The 26,817-nt window shown below is 39.3% G+C and overlaps 1 protein-coding gene across 2 annotated transcripts in view; it reads right to left on the bottom strand.

Moving 5' to 3' along the window:
* Positions 1 to 266: 266 nt before the first annotated feature.
* The window catches only part of ACP3 (acid phosphatase 3), a 37,727-nt gene continuing 11,176 nt past the window's right edge, over positions 267 to 26,817 (bottom strand). Inside the window, exons 2-10 of one of the 2 annotated variants that reach the window (XM_068547311.1) lie at positions 22,491 to 22,586; positions 19,674 to 19,760; positions 19,083 to 19,235; positions 14,696 to 14,794; positions 11,997 to 12,089; positions 10,540 to 10,672; positions 6,007 to 6,089; positions 3,958 to 4,061; positions 267 to 456 (exon numbers count right to left, since the gene is read on the bottom strand). In XM_068547311.1, coding sequence (XP_068403412.1) covers positions 267 to 456; positions 3,958 to 4,061; positions 6,007 to 6,089; positions 10,540 to 10,672; positions 11,997 to 12,089; positions 14,696 to 14,794; positions 19,083 to 19,235; positions 19,674 to 19,760; positions 22,491 to 22,586 — 1,038 coding nt within the window. The remainder of the gene's footprint in view (positions 457 to 3,957; positions 4,062 to 6,006; positions 6,090 to 10,539; positions 10,673 to 11,996; positions 12,090 to 14,695; positions 14,795 to 19,082; positions 19,236 to 19,673; positions 19,761 to 22,490; positions 22,587 to 26,817) is intronic. The other variant, XM_068547312.1, reaches the window with a different exon arrangement.

Raw genomic sequence — 26,817 nt, 5'->3', positions numbered from 1 at the left:
GTTCCCCGAATTGCAATTCTTTGATCCCAAGTAAATGTTTTCTGCTTCATTACTGCCTCCTGGGTTTATGTAGGTTGACAAGGTTTATGACAAGTAGGGGCAGGGCCAGGTGAAGAGGTAGGAGTTGCCTGAAGTCTCTGAAACATACAATTATCGCCCAAAACCTACTTCCCTCAAAGATGGGGTTGAGGCTAGTTTATATTCTCAAAGCACCATCCGCCTGGAGAAAGGGTGTTCTGCCCTCTCTGCAGAGCTCCGTGTGCACCCTAATCCATAGCGTCCTCAGTACCTTCATGGTTGCTCATGGCACACTCTGTGGACCAGTCTTGGGGGATCACAGGGGCAACCAGCTCAGCAAACTTTGTCAGAGGGCAGCTGGGGGTGCAGCCAGGCAGCGTGAGGGAATGTGGTTCGTGCTGCGTCTCATTCCGATAGTACATTTCTATGAAGTACTCCCTGGTGGAGGAAGGTAGAGGAACAGGAGGAAAGACCTCTGTTAGTTCTGTGTTGTTGAACTGTCATTGAATTTCTTTCTACTTAGCCTGTACCATGTCAGCTGAAGGACTAGTGGAAGAATTTATGGGAACGAGTGGATATTAGCCAATTTAGCTGTGGGAAGAGGGGGACTGGGACAGGTGGGCCAGATTGGGAGGGTGGAAATGGGAGGGCTGGTTTGTTAAATGACCAGGGGCATGCGAGGCAGGGACCAGGATGCTTAGTCAGAGAAGGAGCTGAGGGGCAATTGTTGGGGGAGCTGGGGGTGATCTGGTGAACCTTCGAGTAAGAAGTGGGGCACAGGTGGGATGTTGCGTTTTCTTTCTCCTATTCTCTCTCTTTCATGCTTCACATTTGCTCTTTTCTTTTCTTTTTCCTCTCTCAATATTTCTTTCAGTCTTCCCCCTGAATGAATGTATCTTCCCTCTCCTTAACCAGGCCAGAAACATGGAACTGAATAATATATAACATATGTGTTTGAATATACAGCAAGACTTATAAAAATGATACCTCAGAAAGAGGGGGTGGATGTGTATTCAAGTCCTTACATTTGCTCATGTTGAGGAGGGATCTCTCACCACTTTATTTAAAAAAAACAATACACTGTTTAGGGAAGGACCACTGGCCCAAACCAACCTTGTAAAGCTAGTACAAGCTGCCTACGGAAGTCATTTGCCAAAGAGACAGGAGAGAAATTCAAGTATAGTAACCTCACTACTGCAATTTTTGGATGTTGTTATAAACAAGCCTTTCAAATAAATCACTTTAAGAAACTATATAAACAGTAGTAACCACAAATATTCCTTTATATGTTTCTACAAACTTCCCTAATATTATATGAATGAGCACTTATATCTTGGAATAACTTTTTCAGTGACAGTATCCTTTATCTCATGATAATATGGCAAAGATGACTAATAGTCCATCAAAATTCATGATTCTCTTTACATAGAATAAAGTTAAAGCTGAGAAGTGAGTACACTTCCCAGACTCCCTTGCACTCAGGAGGGACCAAGTGACTAATTTTAGCTAGTATCGTAGAATGTAAGTAGAAGTGACATATGCCCCTTCGGGGCTGAGGTGCTTGCTAAGCAGATTGTCTCCTCCACCCTCTCATTCTTTCCTACAAGCTCTCTGCAGGTGAGCACAGCACTCTTGAAGACTGTAGGTCAAAAAGATGGAATCCTGGGTCCCCAAATCACCATGTGTGAATCACACCATGGATGAGTCACTTCTTATTGGTCAGGAACATCTGCATTGGACTGTCAGATGAATGAGAAAGAAATCTCCATTGAGTTAAGCTTTTGAGATTTGAGGTTCATCTGTACAGCAGCCAAAACTACCCTTATTAATTAATATATTTGGAAAACATTTTTAGGGGACTCAAAATTGGCTCTGGTGGTAAAGACACAAGTAAAGGTTCATACAAAGAGTTTGAATAAAAGTGTTTCATAAAATATGAAAGTGAGAAGAAGCACTATTTAACTTAGTGAATTATTTTATATAGTATATGATTTTAAGTTCATGTACCTAACCAAAAATGGAATAGTTTTAGAATATATTTAGCTATCTTATCTACAACCTTAAAAGTTTATATGTTTAAGGTGAATAAAAATCTAAAAATTATCTTTTTCTATCTCTTTATTTTCTCGTAGGGATAAAGTGGGATCATCTTACACGGAGGATTCCCTAATTTGCAGGTATATACATATGCCTATATTTGTTAACTTGTATTCTCCTTGTTCCTAATCTATAAGCAAGCAAGTTTAACTTTCGATACTCTTCTGGAGTGTTAAAAAAATCTTAATATAACAACAAACTTGACTTCTGCCTGTGAGTGCCAGTTGGTTACTTTTTTTTCTGTTGTTCAGTGTCTCTTAGTTGAAAAATACCCCACACTTGATTCATAATATGGATTTATTCAAGGTGGTGAGAGAGCGATTCAGTGGGACAAAATGCTGCAGTGATCTAAATAAAAGCAGGCTCAGGACTACCGGGTACAGAAATCAGAGAGGAGGGAGGCTCGAGGAAAGTGGGTAGTTTCTTTTGTCTTATCCCAAAGAGACAGTGCCTACTCCTAGAGCTGATCTTGGAATTTTCACTGGATTTATTAACTCTGTGACTGAAGCCAGTATTGACAGAGCACTTGTTGTCCACAGTCTTCTCATTCCCATTTTCGCCTCTGTTTGGATTTTCTCCATGTTATGGGTATTGTCTCTCCATTCTGACTCTAGATATTTGAGAGCAAAACTTGCTAAGACCACATTTCAGTTCTATTTCATTGTGCTTGGCACCCAGTTAGAGGTTCAACAAAGGATGAACTTACCTTTCCCTAACTGTGCAGAACTCACTTTCTTTGTAAGCAGTGAAGATGTTGGTAGAGAATAGGCCTCTGTGTTGCTATTTTCCTACTCTACAAATTCAGGTGGCCAGAAACCTATAGCCAGGACTACAATTTGCAAAAAGGAATGCAGGGTGCCTTGTTTAAAAATTATTAAGAATTTCAGAATGGCGACACTGGGTCATTAAACCAAGCACGGGCTCTTCTGAGCACAGGGCCCTGTGTAATTGCAATCAAGATCGTCCTGACTGCGGCTATTGTGAATGCCGTAAGGGGAGAGCAAAATGCACCTCCCTAGCTAACCCTGAAACAAAAATTTGGGGTCCTTGCCCTAACTTAACCCCTGCCTTGTTCTTATTCCATCAATAATATTCAAGAGGTCTTTTCCTCCCAACAAGAATGCCAGTGTCACAGCAGATACAAATTTTTGATATGACCTTGGCTATAGTGACCAACTCTTCCTGGTTTGCCCGGGGCTTTCCTGGTTTTAACAATGAAACTTACATGTTCTAGGAACCTCTCCAGTTCTGGGTAAACTAGGACACTTGGTCTCTCTAAACTTGGCCTTTCTAGTGGGCTTGAGCCAAACCTTGGTCAGCTGGGGAGGGCCACACCAGATTGCAAAGTGGTGAACACTGAGCAGAGGTTGTACTTTAAGAATCCTACCTGATGGATATGAATTGCCAGAAGCTGCATGGATATGTTTGACATCTTTAATAGAAAGAACATTATTTATAACCATCAACAAACTTAATTTTTCTCTTGGCATCTTCTACCAGCCTGTGTTTTCCAAGAGAACAGTGTAATGTCCTCATCCTTCTTAGAATACCTTAATCTTTTTTAAAAAAATGTAATTTCTGTCACTTAGGGTGATTCTTTCAAATTTTTCGTCTACTGTGTCTGTACATTATTTCCCAATAAAAGTCATCATGAAAACAAAGAAAAAGGAAGTCATGACTAAGAAAAGATAGTGTTACTCACCACCGTTCTTCCCTCTGAATATAAAACCAAACCAACCAGATAGACAGACAAAACAACTCTTAAGTCAATAACAACAATAATGATAACAAAACCTGGGGTCCAGTGATATTAATTTTGAAAAACACCTCTGAGACACTTACCCCTTCTCAAAGTACAATTCCATCAAGTGGCAGGACGCATGGGGAGGAAGGATTCCGTTGTAAACATCTAGTGCCATCTGTAGGGCACTCACAGTAGTGTCATGCTACAGAGATTTGAAACAAACATTTTTGATCTTTATCTCTGGTTCAAATTTACAGTCAACAGATGTGTATCAAGCATTTGTAGAGCACCATGATGGTTTCTGATTCAACTAAATTTCCCATACCTCCAATGACTTAAGAAGTAGAGAGGGAAAGGACAAATTTTGATTGTGCATCTACTGGGTGCTAGGCAGTGAGATTTACATACATATAATTATTTCCTTTCAAAAGATGAAGAAACTGAAATCCAAGGAAATTAAGTTACTTGGGTGGAATTCCCTGGCTGTGTAGTGGTTAGGATTGTGCACTTTCACTGCTGAGGGCCCGGGTTCAATCCCTGGTAGGGGAACTAAGATCCCACAAGCCTCGTGGTGTGTCCAAAAAAAAAAGAAAAAAAAAAAAAAAGAGATTTAGTAACTTGCTTTATGTCATATATCTCCAAAGCGAAAGAAAGTAAAATCTGAGCCAAGTCTTCTGATTTTGTCTTATGCCTTCCCCAGTAGAACATCTCTCTGTTTTAGCCTGTTTCATTGATTTTCATTAAATTTTAAAATAATTTGGCACACATTAATGCTAGATTATATTTTTTTTACAGATTAGCATCATCTGTGATTTTAAAGTTGGGGAAGAATATATGAAGTTACAAATGCTTAGACAGAATAAAATGTAAGGAAGTAGAGTGTGTAGCTTAAAAAGAATTGTTAAAGGTTTATCTCGGAATAGCTGGAAAGCATAGGAGACTGGTTTTCAGCCCCAGTTTTGCCACCTATTAGCTATCTAATCTTAAGAAATCCTCAATTTTCATATCTACAAAATGGGCATAACATTTGGTTTCCTAAACTCTATGGCAGCATATACATACTCAAAGGGGTTAGAACTGATTTACTAGAGAAAAAGAAAAAAAAGGAGTGACAGATTTATGACTTGCCTAAAGTCACACAAGTTAGAACTGGAAACCACATTAGAAACTAGAAACCCTGAAAGAATCAATTAATTTCAGGCCTACCTTTATCAAAGAAGCACTGCATTCTGTTCCCTCCATGAGCTTGTTATCTAGTCTATACCATTTAGAACCCCAGATGATAAACTCCCTGTATCTTTAATAACCTCTTCCATCTTCTTACAGAATGAAACCATGGCTTTCTCCAGCCAGACCACATCTGAGAAATCCTCTGTCCTGCAGAAGTGGATGGGAGACCGACTTAGCCCTCTATGTTCTGTTTCCCTGCTCATCCCAGACTCCAGGGACACGCATTTCAGTGCATAGTACATCTCTAGAATTCTCCCCCGACAATGTCTCTTTCCCTGGCTCCTGCTCCGAGATGGATATCTTCTCCAAGATCTCTCTCTTTCCTTTCTGCACCCAACTGTAGCTCTGACTTCAAGTTGTAGCTTTCCTTCCCTTTCCTTCTTATATCCCCTTTACTATCTGAAGTTTCCTCTTGGATGCAGCTGGCATTTCAAACCCAACTGCCTAATGGTACATTCACCTGACCCATGACCACCTCTATTAATGGTTCCACCCTCCTTCCAGTCATTGAGGCTTGAAACATCACCTTCATCTGTGGCTTACCTTCCAGACCATTGCCCTCCGCCCACATTCCAATTCATCACCAAGTCTTGTACACTCAGCTTTCCTTGTAATTCTCCTATCACTTTCCCTCTCCTGTTCCTGTTCTGGTTTTAGTTTGGAACAGAAGTGATGTTTCCCTTCTCTGAGGCACCAAAGCACTGGCTTATATGACGCTGCGATTCTGCTTTGCATGGTATTTATGTGCTTACTTTTCTTCTTGTCAGTATTGAACTGTAAATTCCTTGAGAGCCAGAATTATGTATTTAATTTTAAAGAATTTGAACAGGGAAATGATGATGAAGAAGATGAGGGCCCCTCCTGAAAGAGCTCACACGCCTGAATAAACAGATGCTGAATGGGAACAAAATACTTACTGCAGAATATATAATGAGTTTTCTGTGGTTCAATGGCTGAGTTGCACTCTTCATGTGATAGAGGATTTCTTTGACCAGGACACCTTAAAGAAGATAGATCAACAATTGAGCTGAACCAAATATGGGCTTATATTTTAGTTCATAAGCTTTTTGCTCATACATACAGAGATTCTCACTGCCAGGATTCTTAAGACTTAAGAAGAGAGGGCAAGAACTCATTTTGGTGGAGCATCTGCTGTGTGTTAATAGTGTGATTTGTATACATTATTTCACTGAATCCTGACTTCTATCCCCATTCATAAGTGAGGAAGCTGAGGCTCAGAGCCATTAAATGACTCACTCAGCTGGGGAAGGAGAGCTGGATTGGCATGTTAGGACTCTAGTATACCAGATTTTGTTAAAACTCAAGTTAGGAGGTTGATGAACTTGGAATTTCAGACAGCTTTTTACAGATAGTTGTTAGCCATTGTTCTTGTCCAGGGCAGGTCTGAAATGACAGAGCATTTCATCCCTCTGGCAGCCACACCTGTGAGAGGCCAGGGGAGAAAGCAGCTCTCTGGATGTCTGCAAGGGTGCAGACTGTCTTCTGTGGACCATTGCTCCAGGTTACTCTGGGTGTCACTACTAGGGGGGCAGCCAGCACTTTTAGTTTTCATCTGAGGGCTCCATCTGTCATCAGTAGAGGAAAGCTTTTGCTCTTTGCATCTGTTGCTCCTGAGGTGGTAAAAGGCAGACAGACACAGCAGAGTCTCCATCCCATCAGCAGACACTGAGGCTGAGGGTACCTCGTGGTGCAGGTGCTGTCCTGAGGACGCGCTGCCTCAGGAGCTTCCACACCATCCTCCAAGGACTCCTTGTGTCTCTGTTGGTCATCTCTCTACAGTGCATGTGGTGTCCTCACTTAAGGATGACCAGTTTTCTTTTGTAATGAGCAGGGCATTGATGTTAACAGACTGATTATGATCCCAGACTCTGTGGTCCACTCAGCAAAACATGCACTGAGCAGCTACGATGGGTGAATCAGACATGGCCCCAAAAAGCTCATAAAACAGTGAGAAGAGACTGTCTATTGGTCTGTGTACCAATAAGCACAATAAAAGAGGGAGGTGATCTGCTCATTCCGTGGATGCTGAGGCTTCCTTGACTAGGAATAGAGGGAGCTAGAGGCTACACCTCCCACAGGTCTGCATCTTTCTGCTTCAGGGAAAGTTGCCCTCTGGGAGCCCTTCAGAGCTTAGGCTTGATCTTCAGGCCATGACGGAACTAAACTCTGTGGCCGAGTTTCTGGGAGTCATGACAGCCACCTTCAATCAGCAACTTGTCCCTTGTCAGCAGGTGCCTTTGCAGCAGCTTTCAGTGTTGATGACGGAATAGATCAACTCTTGGTTCTGGGGTGCTTGTGCAACTTGTCCCAGGAGAAAATAAGGGTAACTATCATAATCATCCACAGGCTCTGGCATGCCAATAGTCATGTTTTATACGAGGGGAAACTGAGGCTCAGAGAGGTTCAGCAACTTGTCCAAGATCATACAACTTAAGTAGAGGGGCTGAGTTTCACTGAACCCAGCATGTCCAGCTTCAAAACCTTGGTCTTAATTATTAGGCCTCACTGTAGCTAGCTTCTAAGTTCCCTGGTGCATCATTTATTAAATCTGCATACACTAGACAAAATACTACTGATTTGAAGACATAAACTTCACTTCTCTCACTATTGGGCTATATCAGGAGTTGGCAAACTTGTTCTATAAAGGGCCAGTAGTACATGCTTTAGGTTCCGTGGGCCAGGTGCTCTGTCACACCATTCATTCTCAAGTGGAAGCACAAAAGCAGCCAAAGATACTACCTAAATGCATGAGTGTGGCTGAGCTTCAATAGCATTTTATTTACAAATAATAGGCAGCAGGCTGGATTTGGCCTGCAGGCTGTAGCCTGCTGACATCTGATCTACAGCGAGAAGCAGTTTCCATTAACAAAACAAGACCAGCCATATATTCCTAAATTAGCCTTAGGAATTAGCCTAGAGATTTTCTTGTGTGTATGAGGGTGTGTTGTGGGGGAAGGCAATGGGAGGAGGATATTACTGAACAGTGTCACCCTTTAAACCAAGTGATGGAACAGAAGTTTTGGCAAAGGTAAGAAGATGCTGGTCAAAGTCCTGATGTTCCCTTGTGACTCTGTCTCCCAGACTGTACATGCTTTCTCTGCAGGGTTGGGTTCAGGTGTTTCATAACAAGCGTGTAGTTGACAAATCTCTCTTGCCTTGCCAGATCTGAACAATACGCTGAGCTTGTGTCTTGGCAGGAATCACTAAGGAAACAATTTCCTGGCTTATCAGTAGCACTGGGCTTCCCCTAGAAAATAGGACAGGTGTGTGCATATGAGTGCCAGTCCTTATAGAGTCCAAGACCCAGAGACCACCTTAGGGAAGGACGCTGATAGACAAATCTAGTTTAATGCACTCATCAGACAGGGAAACTGAGACCCAGAGAGGGGAAGTGACTTCCCCAAAATGCACTCTCTAGTAGCCAAAGGAAAAAAGTAAAGGAAATATGAAGCAAGCTGCTGGGAAAAACCCCATCTTATATTCAGATACGGACCCTTGCATTTATTAACAGATTCTAGTCAACCCCTATCTGGCTTTCCCTGCCTTTTTCTTCACCACCTCCTACATCTTGAGAAGTGCTTCTGAAACTTTATTGTGCATGTGAGGTATCTAGGGATTTCATTAAAATGCAGATTCAGATTCAGCTGGTCTGGGGTGGGGCCTGGGATTCTGCATTTCTTTCTAGGGGCTTGGCGATGCTGACATTGCTGGTCCATGGACTGCATCTTTAGTAGTGAAGGGATGAATTCCTGAGCCCATCATGACTAGGTTGGGGAAATGAAGTCTTGTCTCTACCATCTGATGCATTTGGCCACCATACTGCTGGTTCCCGCTGGTTAAGGAATGAGATCTGGTGCTTATGTGGCCAACGAGGCCCAACTTTCACCCTCTGTATCCTTTGTTGTTTGGTACGTAGGATTGAGTTGCATCTTGGGCTCTGTTCCTACACACAGTCTGTGTCCTGCCTGCTAATTTTTCCTAAGACACCAGATTCCATCTATGACTCATCTCTGGATGCTCTCCCATCCCCAGGGTCTGAGTCTTATGGTTCATGTCCTCAGCATGGAGTGAGGACTTGTACATTCTCATCAAGTCTCTCTCTGTACCGTGCAACCAGGGCTCTGTAACAGCAGGTCTGCAACACTATCACATCATTCATGACCACTGTCCTAATTTATTTGTCCCAAGCTACTTTGTTCACCTCATATGAAATTACTCCAACCATCCTGACTTCATACCTCATTAGCTGTTCTGGTTACAGCTTACTTCACTCTTTATATGAGCTGTTGTAGCTATAATTGACTCCTCTCCTGGTTGGTGACTTGAATTCTTTCTCTAGCTCTGCAGCCCTGAGTGAACATCCTCCAAGTCTCGTCCAACCCCTAGGATGCTTTGTCTCTGTATTCTCCTGGGGGTCTGCTGAACCTGTCCAATCTCATGGTGAATAGCGTCTGGCAATTGTTGGAGTCCTGATGTGATTGTACTGTTTTCTTCAAAGTCTCTAGAGTATATGACTCAGAACATCTCCTGTGACTTAGAATTTCTTCATTGTTATGACAGCCTGGCATAATAGACTTCTTATTTCTCTCCATCTTTAGTTTTAATGTCTACGTTAACAACACCTGAACCTGTCATATCCTCAGGGGTCTTGGCCTGCCACTCAGCTGCCCTCAGAGCCTCAGCATTTGTCCCCATCCTGCCTGATCTTGGCTTCTTTCTTCCACCCACCTATCCTGATTACAAGCACTGGGCTCCTTCATTATGATTGGATGTCCTGTTCTACAAAGGGCCAAATCCAGCTGAGAAGAGACATCACTGAAAAGCAAACATCTTTCAACACCAATGGAAAAATTTAAGCTGTGTCATAAGCTTGTCAGTTGCAATAGGGATTAATCTACAGGGCATAATTAGCCTGCAAATTAAACTGTATTAACTTTAACAGTGGCTACCACCAAGGGATTTAGGAAAACAGGCCACTTTTGCTATACCTCCCACTTGAAAAATTCACCCTCTAGGCCACCAGACACAACTGATTTTCATGTGGCCCAGATATAAAATCCATGATTCTTTGATCTGGAAAGGATGAAAAGTATCATTTAGCTTTGCCCAAAGCTTCTGTTTTCCAGACGGGAAAACTAAGGCCCAGAGTGAGTAATATTAATGATCATAAAAACACATAATGTTTGATAGTATATTATGTATCAGGTACTATTTGTGGTAAGCCTTTGGAATACATACATTCATTTTAATCCTTACTACGTAAGAAGTGGGTATTATTATTATCCCCAATTTGCAGAATGGAAACTGGTACAGGGGTGATTACGTGTCTAATTCAAGGTCACATAACTGATTAACGGTGGGACCAGGACTCAGACCCAGATCACTTAACCACAAGTCCTATATGCTTCTCTCATTTTTAAAATACTTACCCCCCTGCAGTCTAGATTTCTCTTTCTGCTTGTGAATTCCATAGAGGGACAGGAGGGACAATTCTGATATTTTTTTCAACTTAGTCATGCTGTCCTCTGTGGCCCAGGAGGGTAAAGTGAAATTGTGAACACGCTGTAGCAAAGAAAAAGGAAGAAAATGTATATTTTTATTTCTGACTGTCCTCTTTATTGACTTTTTAATCCCCCTTCCCCCACAAAAAGTACTGGGTCCAGCCTTTCTTGGGAGAGAGGGAGAGTTCATGAAAGAGGAGACCAAAGTGAAGTAGCCTACAGAAGAATTAAGTGAGAGAGAAGTAAAAAAAAAAAAAAAAAAAAAGTAATGTGGTCACAACTTGGAATAGCTCAGATCAAACTGTAGTAAGGAAAAAAAAAACCCAAGACTTGAACCAAAAAGTGGGTTCTTTTTTTTTATTGAAGACTCTTTTATAAGACCAACAAATCTTCCTTGAAACAGACGCTAATGATAAAGTGAAAATATTGGGAATGTTGCGTGTGCTTGGATCAATGAACTCTAACATGGAGGGGTGCAAACTGTGTCATTTGCTATCAAGACGGAACTATGAAAGTAATTGTCGTCCCCAGACACTCACAATGACCTCAAAATCAGAAGTGCATAGGAGTCATGTGGCTGGTCAGAATTTTGCCCCAAGATTCAGTGAACTGGCTGGGAAAACAGGATTATAGAGTTTTCCTTTGGCCGGCAGGTGGAGAATGGTGATTGAGAAAAACATCATGAAGCCCTGAAAAAATAGTAATTTATCTAGCTAAAAAGGTTATTTCACATGCATTGTATAGCAAAAGAGAAATTCTTTCCTGATAAACCAATTTTAATAGCCTGGCTTAAAGTTGGCTTGCTTATTTCTATATCCAGAAATCAGGTAATTTTTTTTCTTCTTTCTGTACAACAGTATTGCTTTATTCATTAAAGTCTATTTAATGAAATGGAGCCCAGCGTTCCTGAGTGACTGAAAAATAAGTAAGTGGTAAGGCACAGAAAAAGCAATTTTGCCTAAATTTTCCTTTTTTTTTAAGATTTTTTTTTTTGATGTGAACCAGTTTTAAAGTCTTTATTGAATTTGTTACAATATTGCTTCTGTTTTATGTTTTGGTTTTTTGGCCGCGAGTCCTGTGGGATCTTACTTCTCCAACCAGGGATCGAACCCACACCTCCTGCATTGGAAGGCAAAGTCTTAACCACTGGACCACCAGGGAAGTCACTGCTTATAATTTTCTAAAGGGTGAATACATAAATAAGAAAGAGAAGAAGTCAGAATTTTTAAGTTAATATAAAGAAGTCTTGACTTATGTTTCAATGTCAAAGGAAGTCTAAATAATACATCTGTATAAAAGCAAAAGAAAATGTATTCATCTGTTTCAAAATAGGCATAAGTCATAAAATCAGATTGTAAGTTAATCTTTGATATTTTTTCTTTTACCTCACAAAATAAAGGGTCGTAGACTTTACTCCAAATTCCAAAAAGGTCCTGGTTATGGTATCCTGTAAATTTTGGCAAGATTTCTATAAAATCCTGAAACACACACAGAGGGAAAAAATTTTTACACCAGGGTCTCTCGACTTGGGCATTATTGATATTTGGGCTGGATACTTCTTCGCTGTGGGGCTGCCCTGTGCACTGTAGGATGCTCAGCAGCATCCCTGGCCTCTACCCACTAGATGCCACATCATCCTTAGTCCTCAGTTGCAACAACCCAAAATGTCTCCAGACATTGACAAAGGGTCCCTGTGAGGCAAATTTGCCCCCGTTGAGAACTGCTTTTCTTCACATGAAAGTGCATCAGTAATACTGGCTATGATAATGCCAACCCAAAGATTTTTACAAATGCTAATTGATCATTTCTTATTATTACATTAAAAATGTAGGCCACACTTACTGCCACATGTTCCTGGTTTGTCCTGGAATCAGACTGCCTCAAATTCATCTTGGAAGTAGGTGAAGTATAACTCACATGTAAATGAGTGGAAGGTGAGAAGGGAAAGAATGTCTCAGACCAAAGCACCCCAGGAAAACACAACAGAAACTGGGTCTGGTATCTGTCTATAAATGTGGGATTTGGATGGGATGCAAACGTTTCTCTAGGTTCTGTATTATTTTTGGATTGTCATGGTAATGAGACCCATTGGTCAGCTGTCTGCCTGATGAATTGGTAGCAATTTCTGGGAAGCCTTTGGAAGATACTGTTTGTCTGATGAATAAATTTTCTAGGAAAATATAATTTGCTAATATTAACCCAAATGGATTTCCATAAAATAAACAGAAATAATTATTAAAGAGCCCACAACCTCCCCCAATAAAACAAAACAAAACAAAAGCTGCAGAGCCAGATAATTTTATTGGGAAATTCTACCAAGCTTTGTGCTATTTTAACTGACCTGGAGCATAAAAAAAGAAAGAAAACTTCCAAAAAATTTGTATAAGCATTGATACTGACAAAGACTGACCAGAAAAGAAAACTATTGTCCAAAGTTACTTTGAATATCAGTGCAAAAAGTCTAGGTAAAATATTAACAGATAATTCAATATCATACTTAAAAAAAAGGGGGCTTGAATCTAGACATGTAAAAATAGTTCAATAATAGTAAATCTATGAATATAATTAATCTTAGTAATTGATCCAAGAGAAAAATAACTTGATTTTACTAAAAATGTTGAAAAGACCTTTCAAAAAATTAAATATCAATATTGACAAAAACACTCAAGAAAATAAGAAAGATAGCTAATTCCTTAACTTGATAAAAATATATCTATTTGGTCCAAAAGCCAGAATGCTTAATAGGGAAATACTTCTAAAATCAGGAATAAGACAAGGATACCCACTACCAATACTATTATGTAATACTGGACTGTAAGTACTGGCCAGTACAAATAGGCAAAAGAAATCAGAGGTATAAATATTGGAAAAGTAGATGTAAGCCATGATTTTTTGCAGATATTATAAGCCTGGAACAAACTTTAAAAAATATATAAAGACCTATATAAAGAAAACCTTAAAACAATCTTGAAGATAAGAACAAATAGGAAAATGTATCATGTTCTTGGAAAGGAAGACTCAACAAATTTGCAACAAAGTTGCAAATTCTCCCTAAGTTAATTTATACATTTAATATAACCCCAACAAAAATACTGAAAAGTTAAATGAAAACATACCCATGAAAACTCAGAAAAAGTAGAGAATGAGGGAGAGAATATGTAATATGCTTTAAATATTAAAGCATATAAAATTCATAATAATTATAACAGTGTGGTTTTGGCTAATAAAATGAAAGAATAATTAAAAAGAATAAAAATTCTAGAAATAGACCTTACACATATGGGAATTTTAATATGTAACAGCTCAAATTAGAGGAGAAAAGATGAACTACTCAATAAACAGTGATAGAGCAATTAGGTAATCTTCTGGAAAAAACTTCAGCAGGATACATACCTCACACCTAACACCAGTATAAACTGTAAATGGGTCCAATATGTAAATGTAAAAATGAAGCTATAGTAGAATTAGAAGAAAGCATTGCAGACTTCCTTTATTACCCAGGAGTGGTGAAGGCTTTTCTAAATATACAAACCATAGATGGCTATATCTGCACACTTACAACCATGTGGCAAAAACGCTGTAAACAAGTCAATAGGCAAACAATAAAAAGAGGGCCATTTGTATCTCAGAAAAAAAAAAAAAAAGTTACGAGAGAGAAAGCTCCTAAAACTTTATAAAAAGAAGAAAACCAATAACCCAAAAGAAAAATGGTCAAGGGATATGAACAGAATAGGAAATACAAATGGCTTTTAACTAGACGAAGATACCCAAAGCTCACTCATCGTAAGAGAAAAGTACTACAGCACAGTGTTCTATAATAGTGATGATACTGGTCTTTCTTGTCTCATTCCTGATTTTGGAGGGGATGCCTCTAGTGATACCATCTTTCACTTACAGATTGGCAAATATCCTCATAGTTGTCTACACACTGTTGGGAAGGCTGTGGAGAAACAGGCACTCTTATGTATTTCTGATGGGAGTAGAAATTGGTATAACCTCATTGAAGGGTAATTTGATAATATTCAAATTGTCCCAGAGTTTCCACTATTTCTGCATACAACTAAATAACACTTTTTTTTTTAACCTTATAAGGATGCAGCCTCTTTTGGAATTCCTCTGATTTCAAAGTCTTCCTCTCAAGTTCTTGAAAACGAGAGCAGTTCCTGAAAGGCAGGTATAGCAACTGAGGAAAAAGAGAAATCGTAAATCTTTTATTAGTCAAAAGAACTAATGAAGCTGCAGCCATTAGGTATAAAGTGACCTGAGTAAAAGATTCAAATGTGTTTTGAGCTGAATGGAATTCTAAAATTGAGGAAAAAGAGATAAATGATCTGCAGGTCTTAAATAGTAGGATATATACCCAGAACTCAAAAGCTTTCTTTTTCATTTCATGAACTTGCCTAAATAGAACTGTGCTATTGGTAAATATTCACACTTCCCGGGTTTCCCTGTGAAATGATAACAATAATCTTGCTTCCTTCCAGACCGCTTTCATTTCTAGCACTAGATGCACATCTATGTGCATGCATGTGCACACACACACAAACACAAACACAAGTATAGAGAAATGAATTAGAGGTTCCAGAAAGAATCTTTAGAGATCGATTAACCATTCACTGAAATATGTTCTTGCAAATTTGCAGACTGTTAAAATAAGGGAACATAATAAACACATAGAAAAATATATGTGAAAACCTATTATAAGGACAAAATGATCATCCAAAAATGAGTTTAAATTTGACAATCTTTTGTAGTTTTAATTATAATCTATAGGCTGGTGACTCCCAAGTTCATTTTGTTGCTCTTACTTTCCATCTGAGCTAGTCCTGTATTTTCAGCTTTTGGTGGATATCACCAGTTGGATGTTCTCTTCATCCTCAAATTTGACATGTACAAACCTGAACTCCACTTCTTCATTTTTTAACCATTTCCTTTTTGTAATCTCTCTACTTTTGCCAATGATGAATTTTATCATCCTGCTTCATGGACTAATCACTTTTGCCTGTCTACTTTCAAAACACAGTTGACCTTGAACAATACAGAGGTTAGGGCTGTTAACACACACACAGTTGAAAATCTGAGTGTAACTTCACAGTCTGTATCCACTGTTCCGCATCTGGGGGAGTCGACCAACTGGGGATCATGTAGTACTGTAGTACAAATTTATTGAAAAAATTCGCATATAAGTGGACCCGTGTAGTTGAAACCCTCGTTGATCAAGAGACAACTCTATATCCAAAATAGATCCCTTTTCTTTACCTTCATTGTCCCCTCCCAGTCCAGACCACCATAATCTGTGTTTCAACTACTGTAAGAGCTTCCTATGTGATCAGTTTGCATCACACAGCAACTACACTAATCCTTTTTATTTTATTTTTGTAAATGCTAGTATCAATATTTTAAAACCATCAATCAGATCATGCCATTCTGTAGTTTATAACTTTCACTGGCTTTCCATTTTACTTGGAATAAAATCCAAACTCAGGCCCTACTGACCTTTTTGTCCTGCTTTCCTACTGCTGCCCCCTCACTCACTCCTCTCCAGCAACACTGGGGGCCTCCTTGCTGTCCCCTGAACACACAGGCTGGGGGTCTCTGTGTTCCCTGCCTGAGACACTCCCCCCACTTCAGCTCTTCTAGACATCCTGCCCAGCCACTATCACATTACCTTGTTTTATTGCCTTCAAGGAACTCACTGCCATTTGAAATTATTGTATTTATTTTCTTCTTTATCATCCTATCATTCCTATAAAATATAAACTCAAGGATATCCAGGGTCTTGTCTATCTTGTTCACTGCTGTGTTTTCAAAGTCTAGAACAGGGCCTGGCATATTAGTATCTACTCAAAAACCATTTTTTTTAAATAAGTTGCTTCCTTGTCACCTTCTTCTGTGTCACCTTGTCTTACCTCGCCTTCCTTCCCCTAATGTCTTTACCATCTAATTTCAGGCCTTCACTTCCTCACTCCTGCATGACTTCAACAGTTGTTTTCAGAGGGCTCAGTATCTTCCCTCCAAGCCACTGTCAGAAAAATGCCCCAAAGCACTGCTCATTGTGTGTGTGCACAGTACTGAGGGAGGTACACAGTTTTTCTACGTCCCCTGCTTTACATCTAAATTTCCCTGCCTGGCTTTCACAATTTTCCATAGGAGAAATGACACTGTTGAGGGAAAAAGCACAGGACTGTTCATTTAAAGGTCTAGGTTTTAATGAATTACTTAACCTTTCTAGACTTTAGTTTTCTCATCCTACATAGTGAAAGAATCAGGCTGAAAATGGAATAATCACCTAAATGTCTGTCCAGAATTTTGCAGGTTACAAAGTCATTTCCTTTTCTTAACTGAGCTGGTTTTCACAAATCCCTGTGAAGAATTTAGGTGGGTACTGTTGTTCCCATTTTACAGAAAAGGAAACTGAGGTGCAGGGAAGTTACTCAAGGTCAAGTACCTGAAGTGGTAGGTGGCTCTCAGACTCAGGTTTTCCCAGCTTTAAATTCAGCCCTCCTACATTACGCTGCCTTTGTCTCAAGATTCCATCTGGCTATTAAATTTGGATTCTCTAACCTGTGCCCAACACACTTATTCAGTCTTATTTTCATTCTTTCTAAATATGAACTCTGGACACAGAAGGGCAAGCACTCTACCTTGACTCAAAGCTAAGCTTTTGGGCTGCCTTGCTCTCCTTTCCTACCCTCCTCCAAGATCTGGTTCAAGTTCTCACCTGTCTATGAAGGCTTGAATGACTGCCCTTTGGTAGCTCTGAGTATGTCTTATTCTCTGAATTCCTCCAGCATGTGCAGCTTGTTCTTGAAATCATTGCCCACCACTTGCATTGTATTCTACACATTTCACAAGTGTGAATCTTTTTCCATCAAATGGATTATAAATTAGGGAAGAAAACTGGCCTCATATTTCCCTTCTTTTTCTGTATAGCAGTTAGCAAAGTTCTAGGAATAACTTTGGTTGATTGATTGATTTTGTTAAATTTCCTAGTTGATGTTAGAGAGAATTGTTTTCATCTTAGTGAGTAGTAGCAAGAAGCCACAGGTAGACAATCTTGCTTGTTTCTTTCCCCCTCTTCCTCACTCTCCCTGTTTTTCTTCCTCTTCTAATAGCACCTGCATTCTCTTTACTATGTAATTTAATCATTATCTTTCAAGATTAAAGGTTAAACAGCTACCCTGGTCTATATTGGCTAAATTTGGTGCTTCCGTCCAGTCTTTATCTTCGTAGAAAAGGCTGTGGTAAAAGTGAAATTTTTTCTTTTTGGAAGAAAATATTCACAAGCTCCTAAGAACACTGATAATCATAATGATTCCCTTCTGATTCTGTGATGGAAAGAGACATAAATAAATCATCCTGTCTTTTCAGGAAACAGCAGAAAATTTGACTGGAGTAGATTTACCTAGAGTGAGGTTGACAGGGTTAAGCTGTTTCTACAAAGCACTTGGGAAAAATTCTTAAGTCACCAGTTTCAGCAATTAAGCCAGATTTCTTGGTAACCCACCCCAGAGCTCTCTGAGCAACATTCTAAGTCTGGTAGTCATGCTAAGCCTCAGTCATAAAGAGAGGAGATGGTCATGTTATAATGTGACTGCAGGGGAATTAGGAAGGGTTCCTTGTCCCAAACTATTTCCTTCACACAGTCCTAAATTCCACATCTGGATGATTAGTTAGATTTATTTATTACTATTTTAAAAAATAGCGATTTCTCTGAAAAGATAAAAGAGTTCTTGGTCAGTCCCACCTAGTGTAAATAAATTTGAGAATTTCTCTCAAACAACCTCATTTAGGCAACTTGGTTTATGGTACTTGTTCTCAGACTTGGCTGTCCATTAGAATCATCTAGGGAGATTTTTAAAAAGTACTGATGCCTGGGTCCCACCTTCAGAGATTCTGATTTATTATGGCATGTGCCCTGGGCATCAGGATGTTTTAAAAATTTCCAGGTGATTCTAACAGGCAGCTAACTTTGAGAACCACTAGTTTACACTAAAGGAAACTGCTCTGGAATGAGATCAGCCTGGTTCTAGTCTCAGTAGTGATGTTTATCAGCTGTGTGACTTTGGATCTATTTTGTTTGACTTCTCTGAGCACTTTTTTCCCTGGCTGGAAAAGAAGGACAATAATATTGTCCATTCAAGGTTGTTATGAAAGGTAAATATGATGACACATATAACGTGTTGGGCACTAATTATGTAATTAGATCTTTCTTTTTGACCCTGCCTAGGAATGGGGATTGCCAAAATTTGAAAGACTTGCAAAACAAAGTGGATAATAAAGCTCTAAAGAGAAATTCTGTTCCTACTCCCTCCCGTTAGGACTTTCTATGTCCTTTGCACCTTTATTTAGGAAAGAATTAAGACTGCACAGCCCATGAAGTGTCCAGACTCCCAACTCCACAAGTCCTGAGCAGCCTTCCTTTCTTGTTCCAGAACCAATGAAATCCCCCTGTTTTCCATAATACTGACCCGATCTTCAGAAACAGGGACTGTGTGCACCGGGATGGGCTGCCAGGGTAGGCTGGGATTCCAGACGCTGATACCTTCTGGGGGAAATAGGGCTGCAAGGTTTGTCATAGCACTCATCAAAGTCCGGTCAATATCCGTGCTTCGAACATAAACCTAGAGTGGGAAAATCAAAGCAGAATCCAATTGAGAGGAACTGTGGTTTTTTTTCCTATGGAGCTAATAGTGTATTTGAGAAAGGGCAGGACACCTACACCAAAATATTAGCAGACATTGTGGTAGCATCATGATCATAATACCTATTATGGAAGAGACAATATTATGAGCATGCCATGGCATAAAACAACCTGGTATGCCAACAGCTGAATTGGCAAAAGAGACCAATCAAGTGGTGGCTACTTGCCAAGCCTAAGTATTTACCGTAGGTGTCCATGTTGGACTTACTTATATTCATACCTTTTTTTTTAAAGGCGTACATTTGTAAACAAGACATCTGACTTTTATAAGTTCTTTGAGAAACAGGGAACTTTTACAAATACATTATGCTAAATTATTTCAAGGGGCAAAGTTCCCACTATTAGCTTCCCAACTTACCTGTTCGTGTCTATAGGACTTGTTCAAGAATTTTTCATATCGTTTCCTTATATATTGTCCAAGTTCATAATGCTGCTCCATGCCCAGCTATGGGAACAAATAAAAGCAAAAATTAGTGAAAGTAAGTTCTGTGAAGCTATGTGTCTCATCTCTCCTCATTGATTATGTAGAGTGAACAATGGTGTACTTTAATAGTTACACAATAACAACACATTTTTAAATGAAAACAGGAAAAGAGAGCTGTAATCTTTCATCATGACTCCCTGAGAAAACTCAATTCATTGTCATTAACACTTAACATAGAGCCTTGTACAGTTAATAACTGGTGATTGATCTAAGTAAATGGTTCATCTCTGGTGTGGTAGGGCATTCAATGGTTCATTTTTGTGGCAGAGAATTTCAAGGGCTGGTTACCATGTGGAAGAAATTCAACTATCTGATAAGAGGTTGGACTTCATGAATCTAAAGATCACTTTCAACTTCTGGGTGCAATGATTTATTATCTGCACAGTTCATTTATGTCTGGTTCATGAAAAACTAGAGCCTGTTACTCAAAGTGTGGTCTGTGGATCAGCAACATTAGCATCACTTGGGAGTATGTTAGAAACCAAATTCTTGGGCCCCACCCTTGACCTACTAAATCAGAATCGTTGGGGGTGGAGCTCAGGAATCTGTTTTTAACAAGCTCATTAAGATTCTGTTGGCAATTAATCGTTGAGAAGCATTGCCTTAGCTCATTGATCCTCAAGCATTACTGTGCATCAGAAGCAAAATTATCTAGGGTGCTTGTTGAAATGCAGATTCCTCAGCATTTCCCCCCAGAGATTCCAGCTCATTGGATCCTGGGTGTAGCCCTGGAACCTGCATTTTAACAAGTGCCCTGAGTGATTCAGATCCATGTAGTAGAGCACCATGCTTTGGGAAACATTGCATTCTAGTCTGTCTCTAATCCAGAGCCTCGCCAGAGCTTCAGGAGTCAGAAAAGATGTGATCACTGTGGCTTCTGCTTGGTCCCACTCCCTCATTTGCTTGTCACTCCTGGCTACCCTTCTAGATGGGAAAAGAGGTAGGAAAAGAATAATGTGTGCTTTGAGGTTTGTGCATTTACTGAATGACCTGGATAGCTGAAGAAGCAGGTACTTTGGGTATAATTTGTTGTTCTAACTTAAAGCTAACTTTTAAGGAAGTAGTCATCTTCTATAGAGCAGTGGTTTTCAAACACTAGCATGCACAGAATCACCTGGAGAGCTCATTAAAAACAAAGATTCCCAGGAGTCAACCCCAGAGTTTCTAGTTCAGTGGGTAGGGCCAGAGAATTTACATTTCTGACAAGTCTCCAGGTGATGGTGATGTTACTCATCCAGGGACCACACTTTGAGAACCACTGAACTCAGAACAATTGCTTTGTCACTACACAGATTGAAAGTACCTAGTTAAGGGCAGGAATTTGAGCTCTAGAACCTTGCTACTTCAAAGTGGCCATGTATCAGCACCATGGGCATCATTTAAGAGTATGTTAGAAATGCAGAATCTCAGACCATGTCAGACTCAATGAATTAGAATCTGCATTTTGACAAGATCCTCAAATGATTCATTTGCACTTGGAAGGCTGAGCAACACTGCTTTAGGAGAAACTGGTGGCTAGTCGAGAGAATACCGGAAGAAGAATCCAGATCCCACAGTCTGGAAGAATCTTTTGGTTTTACTGGAACTTTGCGAGGGAACAGGAGTCTCGACAGAGCCCTAAGCATTACGAAGCAGCCCTGAGTTTTTATAACCCTTCTCTTTTTCAGGGAGCCAGAAGAAATGTAGTCTATGGTGGGAAGACCTCTGACCTGGGAGCTGGAAGATACTGGCCTCAAATAGCCTCTTTGCATTTTCTCCTCATTGAGACTATTAAGTTAGGGCAGTAATTCTCAGCCTCGGCTACACATTAGAGTCAACTGATCAACCAAGGAGTTTCTAAAACTCCCAATGTCCAGGCTGCACCCTAGATCGATTAAATAAGACCCTCCCAGGCAGACAACAATATTTTGTAAAGCTCTCCGAGTAGTTCCAATGTTTAGCCAAGATCAAAACCCATTAAATTTGGAGGTATCCACCTCTAAACATTCTGACATTTTCTTAATATGTTTAAACAATATTTTGGTTGGGACAGAAGCAACACACTGGCCCTGTGGCTCCAAACAGAAGGGTAATCCACTCTTACAGGTGAAGGGGGCCAGGCACTGGAACATGACCACAGATGCTTTTGTTCCCCAGTTCACCTTCTTGGGTGCTCTTTAGGAAGTAGGGCTCCCTGTGTTTGACCACTTTTAAGGAAGGTTCAATCCCAATACATCCATCTGACCAAAAATCAATTTCGGCAACAGCACTTCCAAAGGAATCATGTTTTCCCAACTCTGCTGATTCAGGATTATTTTCTACTTTCTCAGGTGGAGCCTGAGAAACTGGCTTGTAAGCAATTCTTGGCTCTCTTCAGCATCTTTAAACTCATGTATTCTGTTGTCCATGCACGACTCTTATGCTTTAATGAAGCCAACAGGGTAAAAAAGATAAAAACAGGCAATTCTATACAATTTTCCTACAGTTACTAGTCACTAGGGGTGACTTGATCATGATCAGAAATTGTTGAGGCTAATCGTTAGTGCTTCTCTTTCCACAATCAAAACACATTTTACACTTTTTAGATCCCAGGTAACTGTGCAAAACACTTTCCCAGATACGAGTAAAGTAGTTATATGGTTTCAATATGTAACAATCCCACAGAGTTTCCCTTGAGACTCATCAGTAACTTGTTGGTGAAATCCAACCAACCTGAGTGAGTTGGCCAAATCCTTGTGGCCATGAGGATTCCTTAATGGGGTCGTTAGGAAAGGTTTCAATGGGACTTCGGTCTCCATGCCTAAAAACCTGAAAATAGATTGAGGTAGTAATGTTACAAACTTAACTTAGGTGTTTTGCCTCTGCTCATAATGATAGATTTTTCTTCTAAACCTCTGGTTCTCCACCTTGTCTATTCATTGGAATCACCTGGAGAGTTAAAAAAAATTCTGAGGACTGGATCCCACGTCTTGTGATTCTAGTTTAATTAGTTTGGGATGCAGTCAGGGCATTAGGATTTTAAAGACCTCCCCAAGTAAATCTCAGGTTAAGAACTGCTGTTCTAAGTTCACTAACACGTTCTAAAGGCTCATCATCTTGTTATTCACATTACATGAAACACAGGAAAACTGTTAGTGAACTGTTATTGTTTCAGGTAATGTGAATAACAAGATGATGAGCCATTAGTAGTCAGGCGACCCACACATGGAGACTGGTTTACACATCAGATAGGGCAAGAAGGAATACTAAGCTTAACAAGATCACTTTATTGTAGACAAACTCTGATGAGAAGTATTCCTTCCTTAATTATGATTACAGTAATAATAGTGTTAACTTTTTAACATATAATAATAGTGGCTTTTAAATGCTACATACAATTTGTGACCATCTTGAGCCAATGATTTATTAGTTTTTAGGAGGTTAGGGATAAAGGACTTGCCAGTGGAAGATTAGAAAATCTAATTTTCAACAATTTAAGAACATCCTACTGGATTTGTATGCATGTCATCGTGCTTTTTTTTAAACACCTTTATTAGAGTATAATTGTTTTACAATGCTGTGTTAGTTTCTGCTTTATAACAAAGTGAACACAAAGTGCCTCAAGACTGCTTTGGCTATTCGGGGTCTTTTGTGTCTCCATACAAATTTTAAGATGATTTGTTCTAGCTCTGTAAAAAATGCCATTGGTAATTTGATAGGGATTGCATTGAATCTGTAGATTGCTTTGGGTAGTATACTCATTTTCACAATGTTGATTCTTCCAATCCAAGAACATGGTATATCTCTCCATCTGTTGGTATCATCTTTAATTTCTTTCATCAGTGTCTTATAGTTTTCTGCATACAGGTCTTTTGTCTCCCTAGGTAGGTTTATTCCTAGGTATTTTATTCTTTTTGTTGCAATGGTAAATGGGAGTGTTTCCATAATTTCTCTTTCAGATTTTTCATCATTAGTGTATAGGAATGCAAGAGATTTCTGTGCATTAATTTTGTATCCTGAAACTTTACCATATTCATTAATTAGCTCTAGCAGTTTTCTGGTGGCAGTTTTAGGATTCTCTATGTATAGTATCATGTCATCCGCAAACAGTGACAGTTTTACTTCTTCTTTTCCAATTTGTATTCCTTTTATTTCTTTTTCTTCTGATTGCCGTGGCTAGGACTTCCAGAACTACGTTGAATAATAGTGGTGAGAGTGGACATCCTTGTCTCGTTCCTGATCTTAGAGGAAATGCTTTCAGTTTTTCAGCATTGAGAATGATGTTTGCTGTGGGTTTGTCATATATGGCCTTTATTATGTTGAGGTAGGTTCCCTCTATGCCCACTTTCTGGAGAGTTTTTATCATAAATGGGTGTTGAATTTTGTCAAAAGCTTTTTCTGCATCTATTGAGATGATCATATCGTTTTTATTCTTCGATTTGTTAATATGGTGTATCACATTGATTGATTTGCGTATATTGAAGAATCCTTGCATCCCTGGGATAAATCCCACTTGATCGTGGTGTATGATCCTTTGAATGTGTTGTTGGATTCTGTTTGCTAGTATTTTGTTGAGGATTTTTGCATCTATATTCATCAGTGATATTGGTCTGTAATTTTCTTTTTTTGTAGTATCTTTGTCTGGTTTTGGTATCAGGGTGATGGTGGCCTCATAGAATGAGTTTGGGAGTGTTCCTTCCTCTGCAACTTTTTGGAAGAGTTTGAGAAGGATAGGTGTTAGCTCTTCTCTAAATGTTTGATAGAATTCACCTGTGAAGCCATCTGGTCCTGGACTTTTGTTTGTTGGAAGATTTTTAATCACAGTTTCAATTTCATTACTTGTGATTGGTCTGTTCATATTTTCTGTTTCTTCCTGGTTCAGTCTTGGAAGGTTATACCTTTCTAAAAATTTGTCCATTTCTTCCAGGTTGTCCATTTTATTGGCATAAAGTTGCTTGTAGTAGTCTCTTAGGATGCTTTGTATTTCTGCAGTGTCTGTTGTAACTTCTCCTTTTTCATTTCTGATTTTATTGATTTGAGTACTCTCCCTCTTTTTCTTGATAAGTCTGGCTAATGGTTTATCAATTTTGTTTATCTTCTCAAAGAACCAACTTTTAGTTTTATTGATCTTTGCTATTGTTTTCTTTGTTTCTATTTCATTTATTTCTGCTCTGATCTTTATGATTTCTTTCCTTCTGCTAAGTTTGGGTTTTGTTTGTTCTTCTTTCTCTAGTTTCTTTAGGTGTAAGGTTAGATTGTTTACTTGAGATTTTTCTTGTTTCTTTAGGTAGGCTTGTATAGCTATAAACTTCTCTCTTAGAACTGCTTTCGCTGCATCCCATAGGTTTGGGGTCGTCGTGTTTTCATTGTCATTTGTCTCTAGGTATTTTTTTATTTCCTCTTTGATTTCTTCAGTGATCTCTTGGTTATTTAGTAACGTATTGTTTAGCCTCCATGTGTTTGTCTTTTTTACGTTTTTTCCCCTGTAATTCATTTCTAATCTCATAGCGTTGTGGTCAGAAAAGATGCTTGATATGATTTCAATTTTCTTAAATTTACTGAGGCTTGATTTGTGTCCCAAGATGTGATCTATCCTGGAGAATGTTCTGTGCGCACTTGAGAAGAACGTGTAATCTGCTGTTTTTGGATGGAATGTTCTATATATATCAATTAAATCTATCTGGTCTATTGTGTCATTTAAAGCTTCTGTTTCCTTATTTATTTTCATTTTGGATGATCTGTCCATTGGTGTAAGTGAGGTGTTAAAGTCCCCCACTATGATTGTGTTACTGTCAATTTCCTCTTTTATAGCTGTTAGCAGTTGCCTTATGTATTGAGGTGCTCCTATGTTGGGTGCATATATATTTATAATTGTTATATCTTCTTCTTGGATTGATCCCTTGATCATTATGTAGTGTCCTTCCTTGTCTCTTGTAACATTCTTTATTTTAAAGTCTATTTTATCTGATATGAGTATAGCTACTCCAGCTTTCTTTTGATTTCCATTTGCATGGAATATCTTTTTCCATCTCCTCACTTTCAGTCTGTATGTGTCCCTAGGTCTAAGTGGGTCTCTTGTAGACAGCATATATATGGGTCTTGTTTTTGTATCCATTCAGCCAGTCTATGTCTTTTGGTTGGGGCATTTAATCCATTCACGTTTAAGGTAATTATCGATATGTATGTTCCTATGACCATTTTCTTAATTGTTTTGGGTTTGTTTTTGTAGGTCCTTTTCTCCTCTTGTGTTTCCCACTTAGCGAAGTTCCTTTAGCACTTGTTGTAGAGCTGGTTTGGTGGTGCTGAATTCTCTTAGCTTTTGCTTGTCTGTAAAGCTTTTGATTTCTCCATCAAATCTAAATGAGATCCTTGCTGGGTAGAGTAATCTTGGTTGTAGGTTCTTCCCTTTCATCACTTTAAGTATATCATGCCACTCCCTTCTGGCTTGCAGAGTTTCTGCTGAGAAATCAGCTGTTAACCTTATGGGAGTTCCCTTGTATGTTATTTGTCGTTTTTCCCTTGCTGCTTTCAATAATTTTTCTTTGTCTTTATTTTTTGCCACTTTGATTACTATGTGTCTCGGCGTGTTTCTCCTTGGGTTTATCCTGTATGGGGCTCTCTGCGCTTCCTGGACTTGGGTGGCTATTTCCTTTCCCATGTTAGGGAAGTTTTCGACTATAATCTCTTCAAATATTTTCTCTGGTCCTTTCTCTCTCTCTTCACTTTCTGGGATCCCTATAATGTGAATGTTGTTGCGTTTAATGTTGTCCCAGAGGTCTCTTAAGCTGTCTTCATTTCTTTTCATTCTTTTTTCTTTAGTCTGTTCCACAGCAGTGAATTCCACCATTCTGTCTTCCAGGTCACTTATCCGTTCTTCTGCCTCAGTTATTCTGCTATTGGTTCCTTCTAGTGTAGTTTTCATTTCAGTTATTGTATTGGTCATCTCTGTTTGTTTGTTCTTTAATTCTTCTAGGTCTTTGTTAATCATTTCTTGCATCTTCTCAATCTTTGCCTCCATTCTTATTCCGAGGTCCTGGATCATCTTCACTATCATTATTCT

This window comes from Eschrichtius robustus, chromosome 6 (assembly GCF_028021215.1).
Source record: "Eschrichtius robustus isolate mEscRob2 chromosome 6, mEscRob2.pri, whole genome shotgun sequence".
Taxonomy (NCBI): domain Eukaryota; kingdom Metazoa; phylum Chordata; class Mammalia; order Artiodactyla; family Eschrichtiidae; genus Eschrichtius; species Eschrichtius robustus.
Note: the sequence above shows the minus strand (reverse complement) of the source record. Positions and strands in the feature narration are given on the sequence as shown.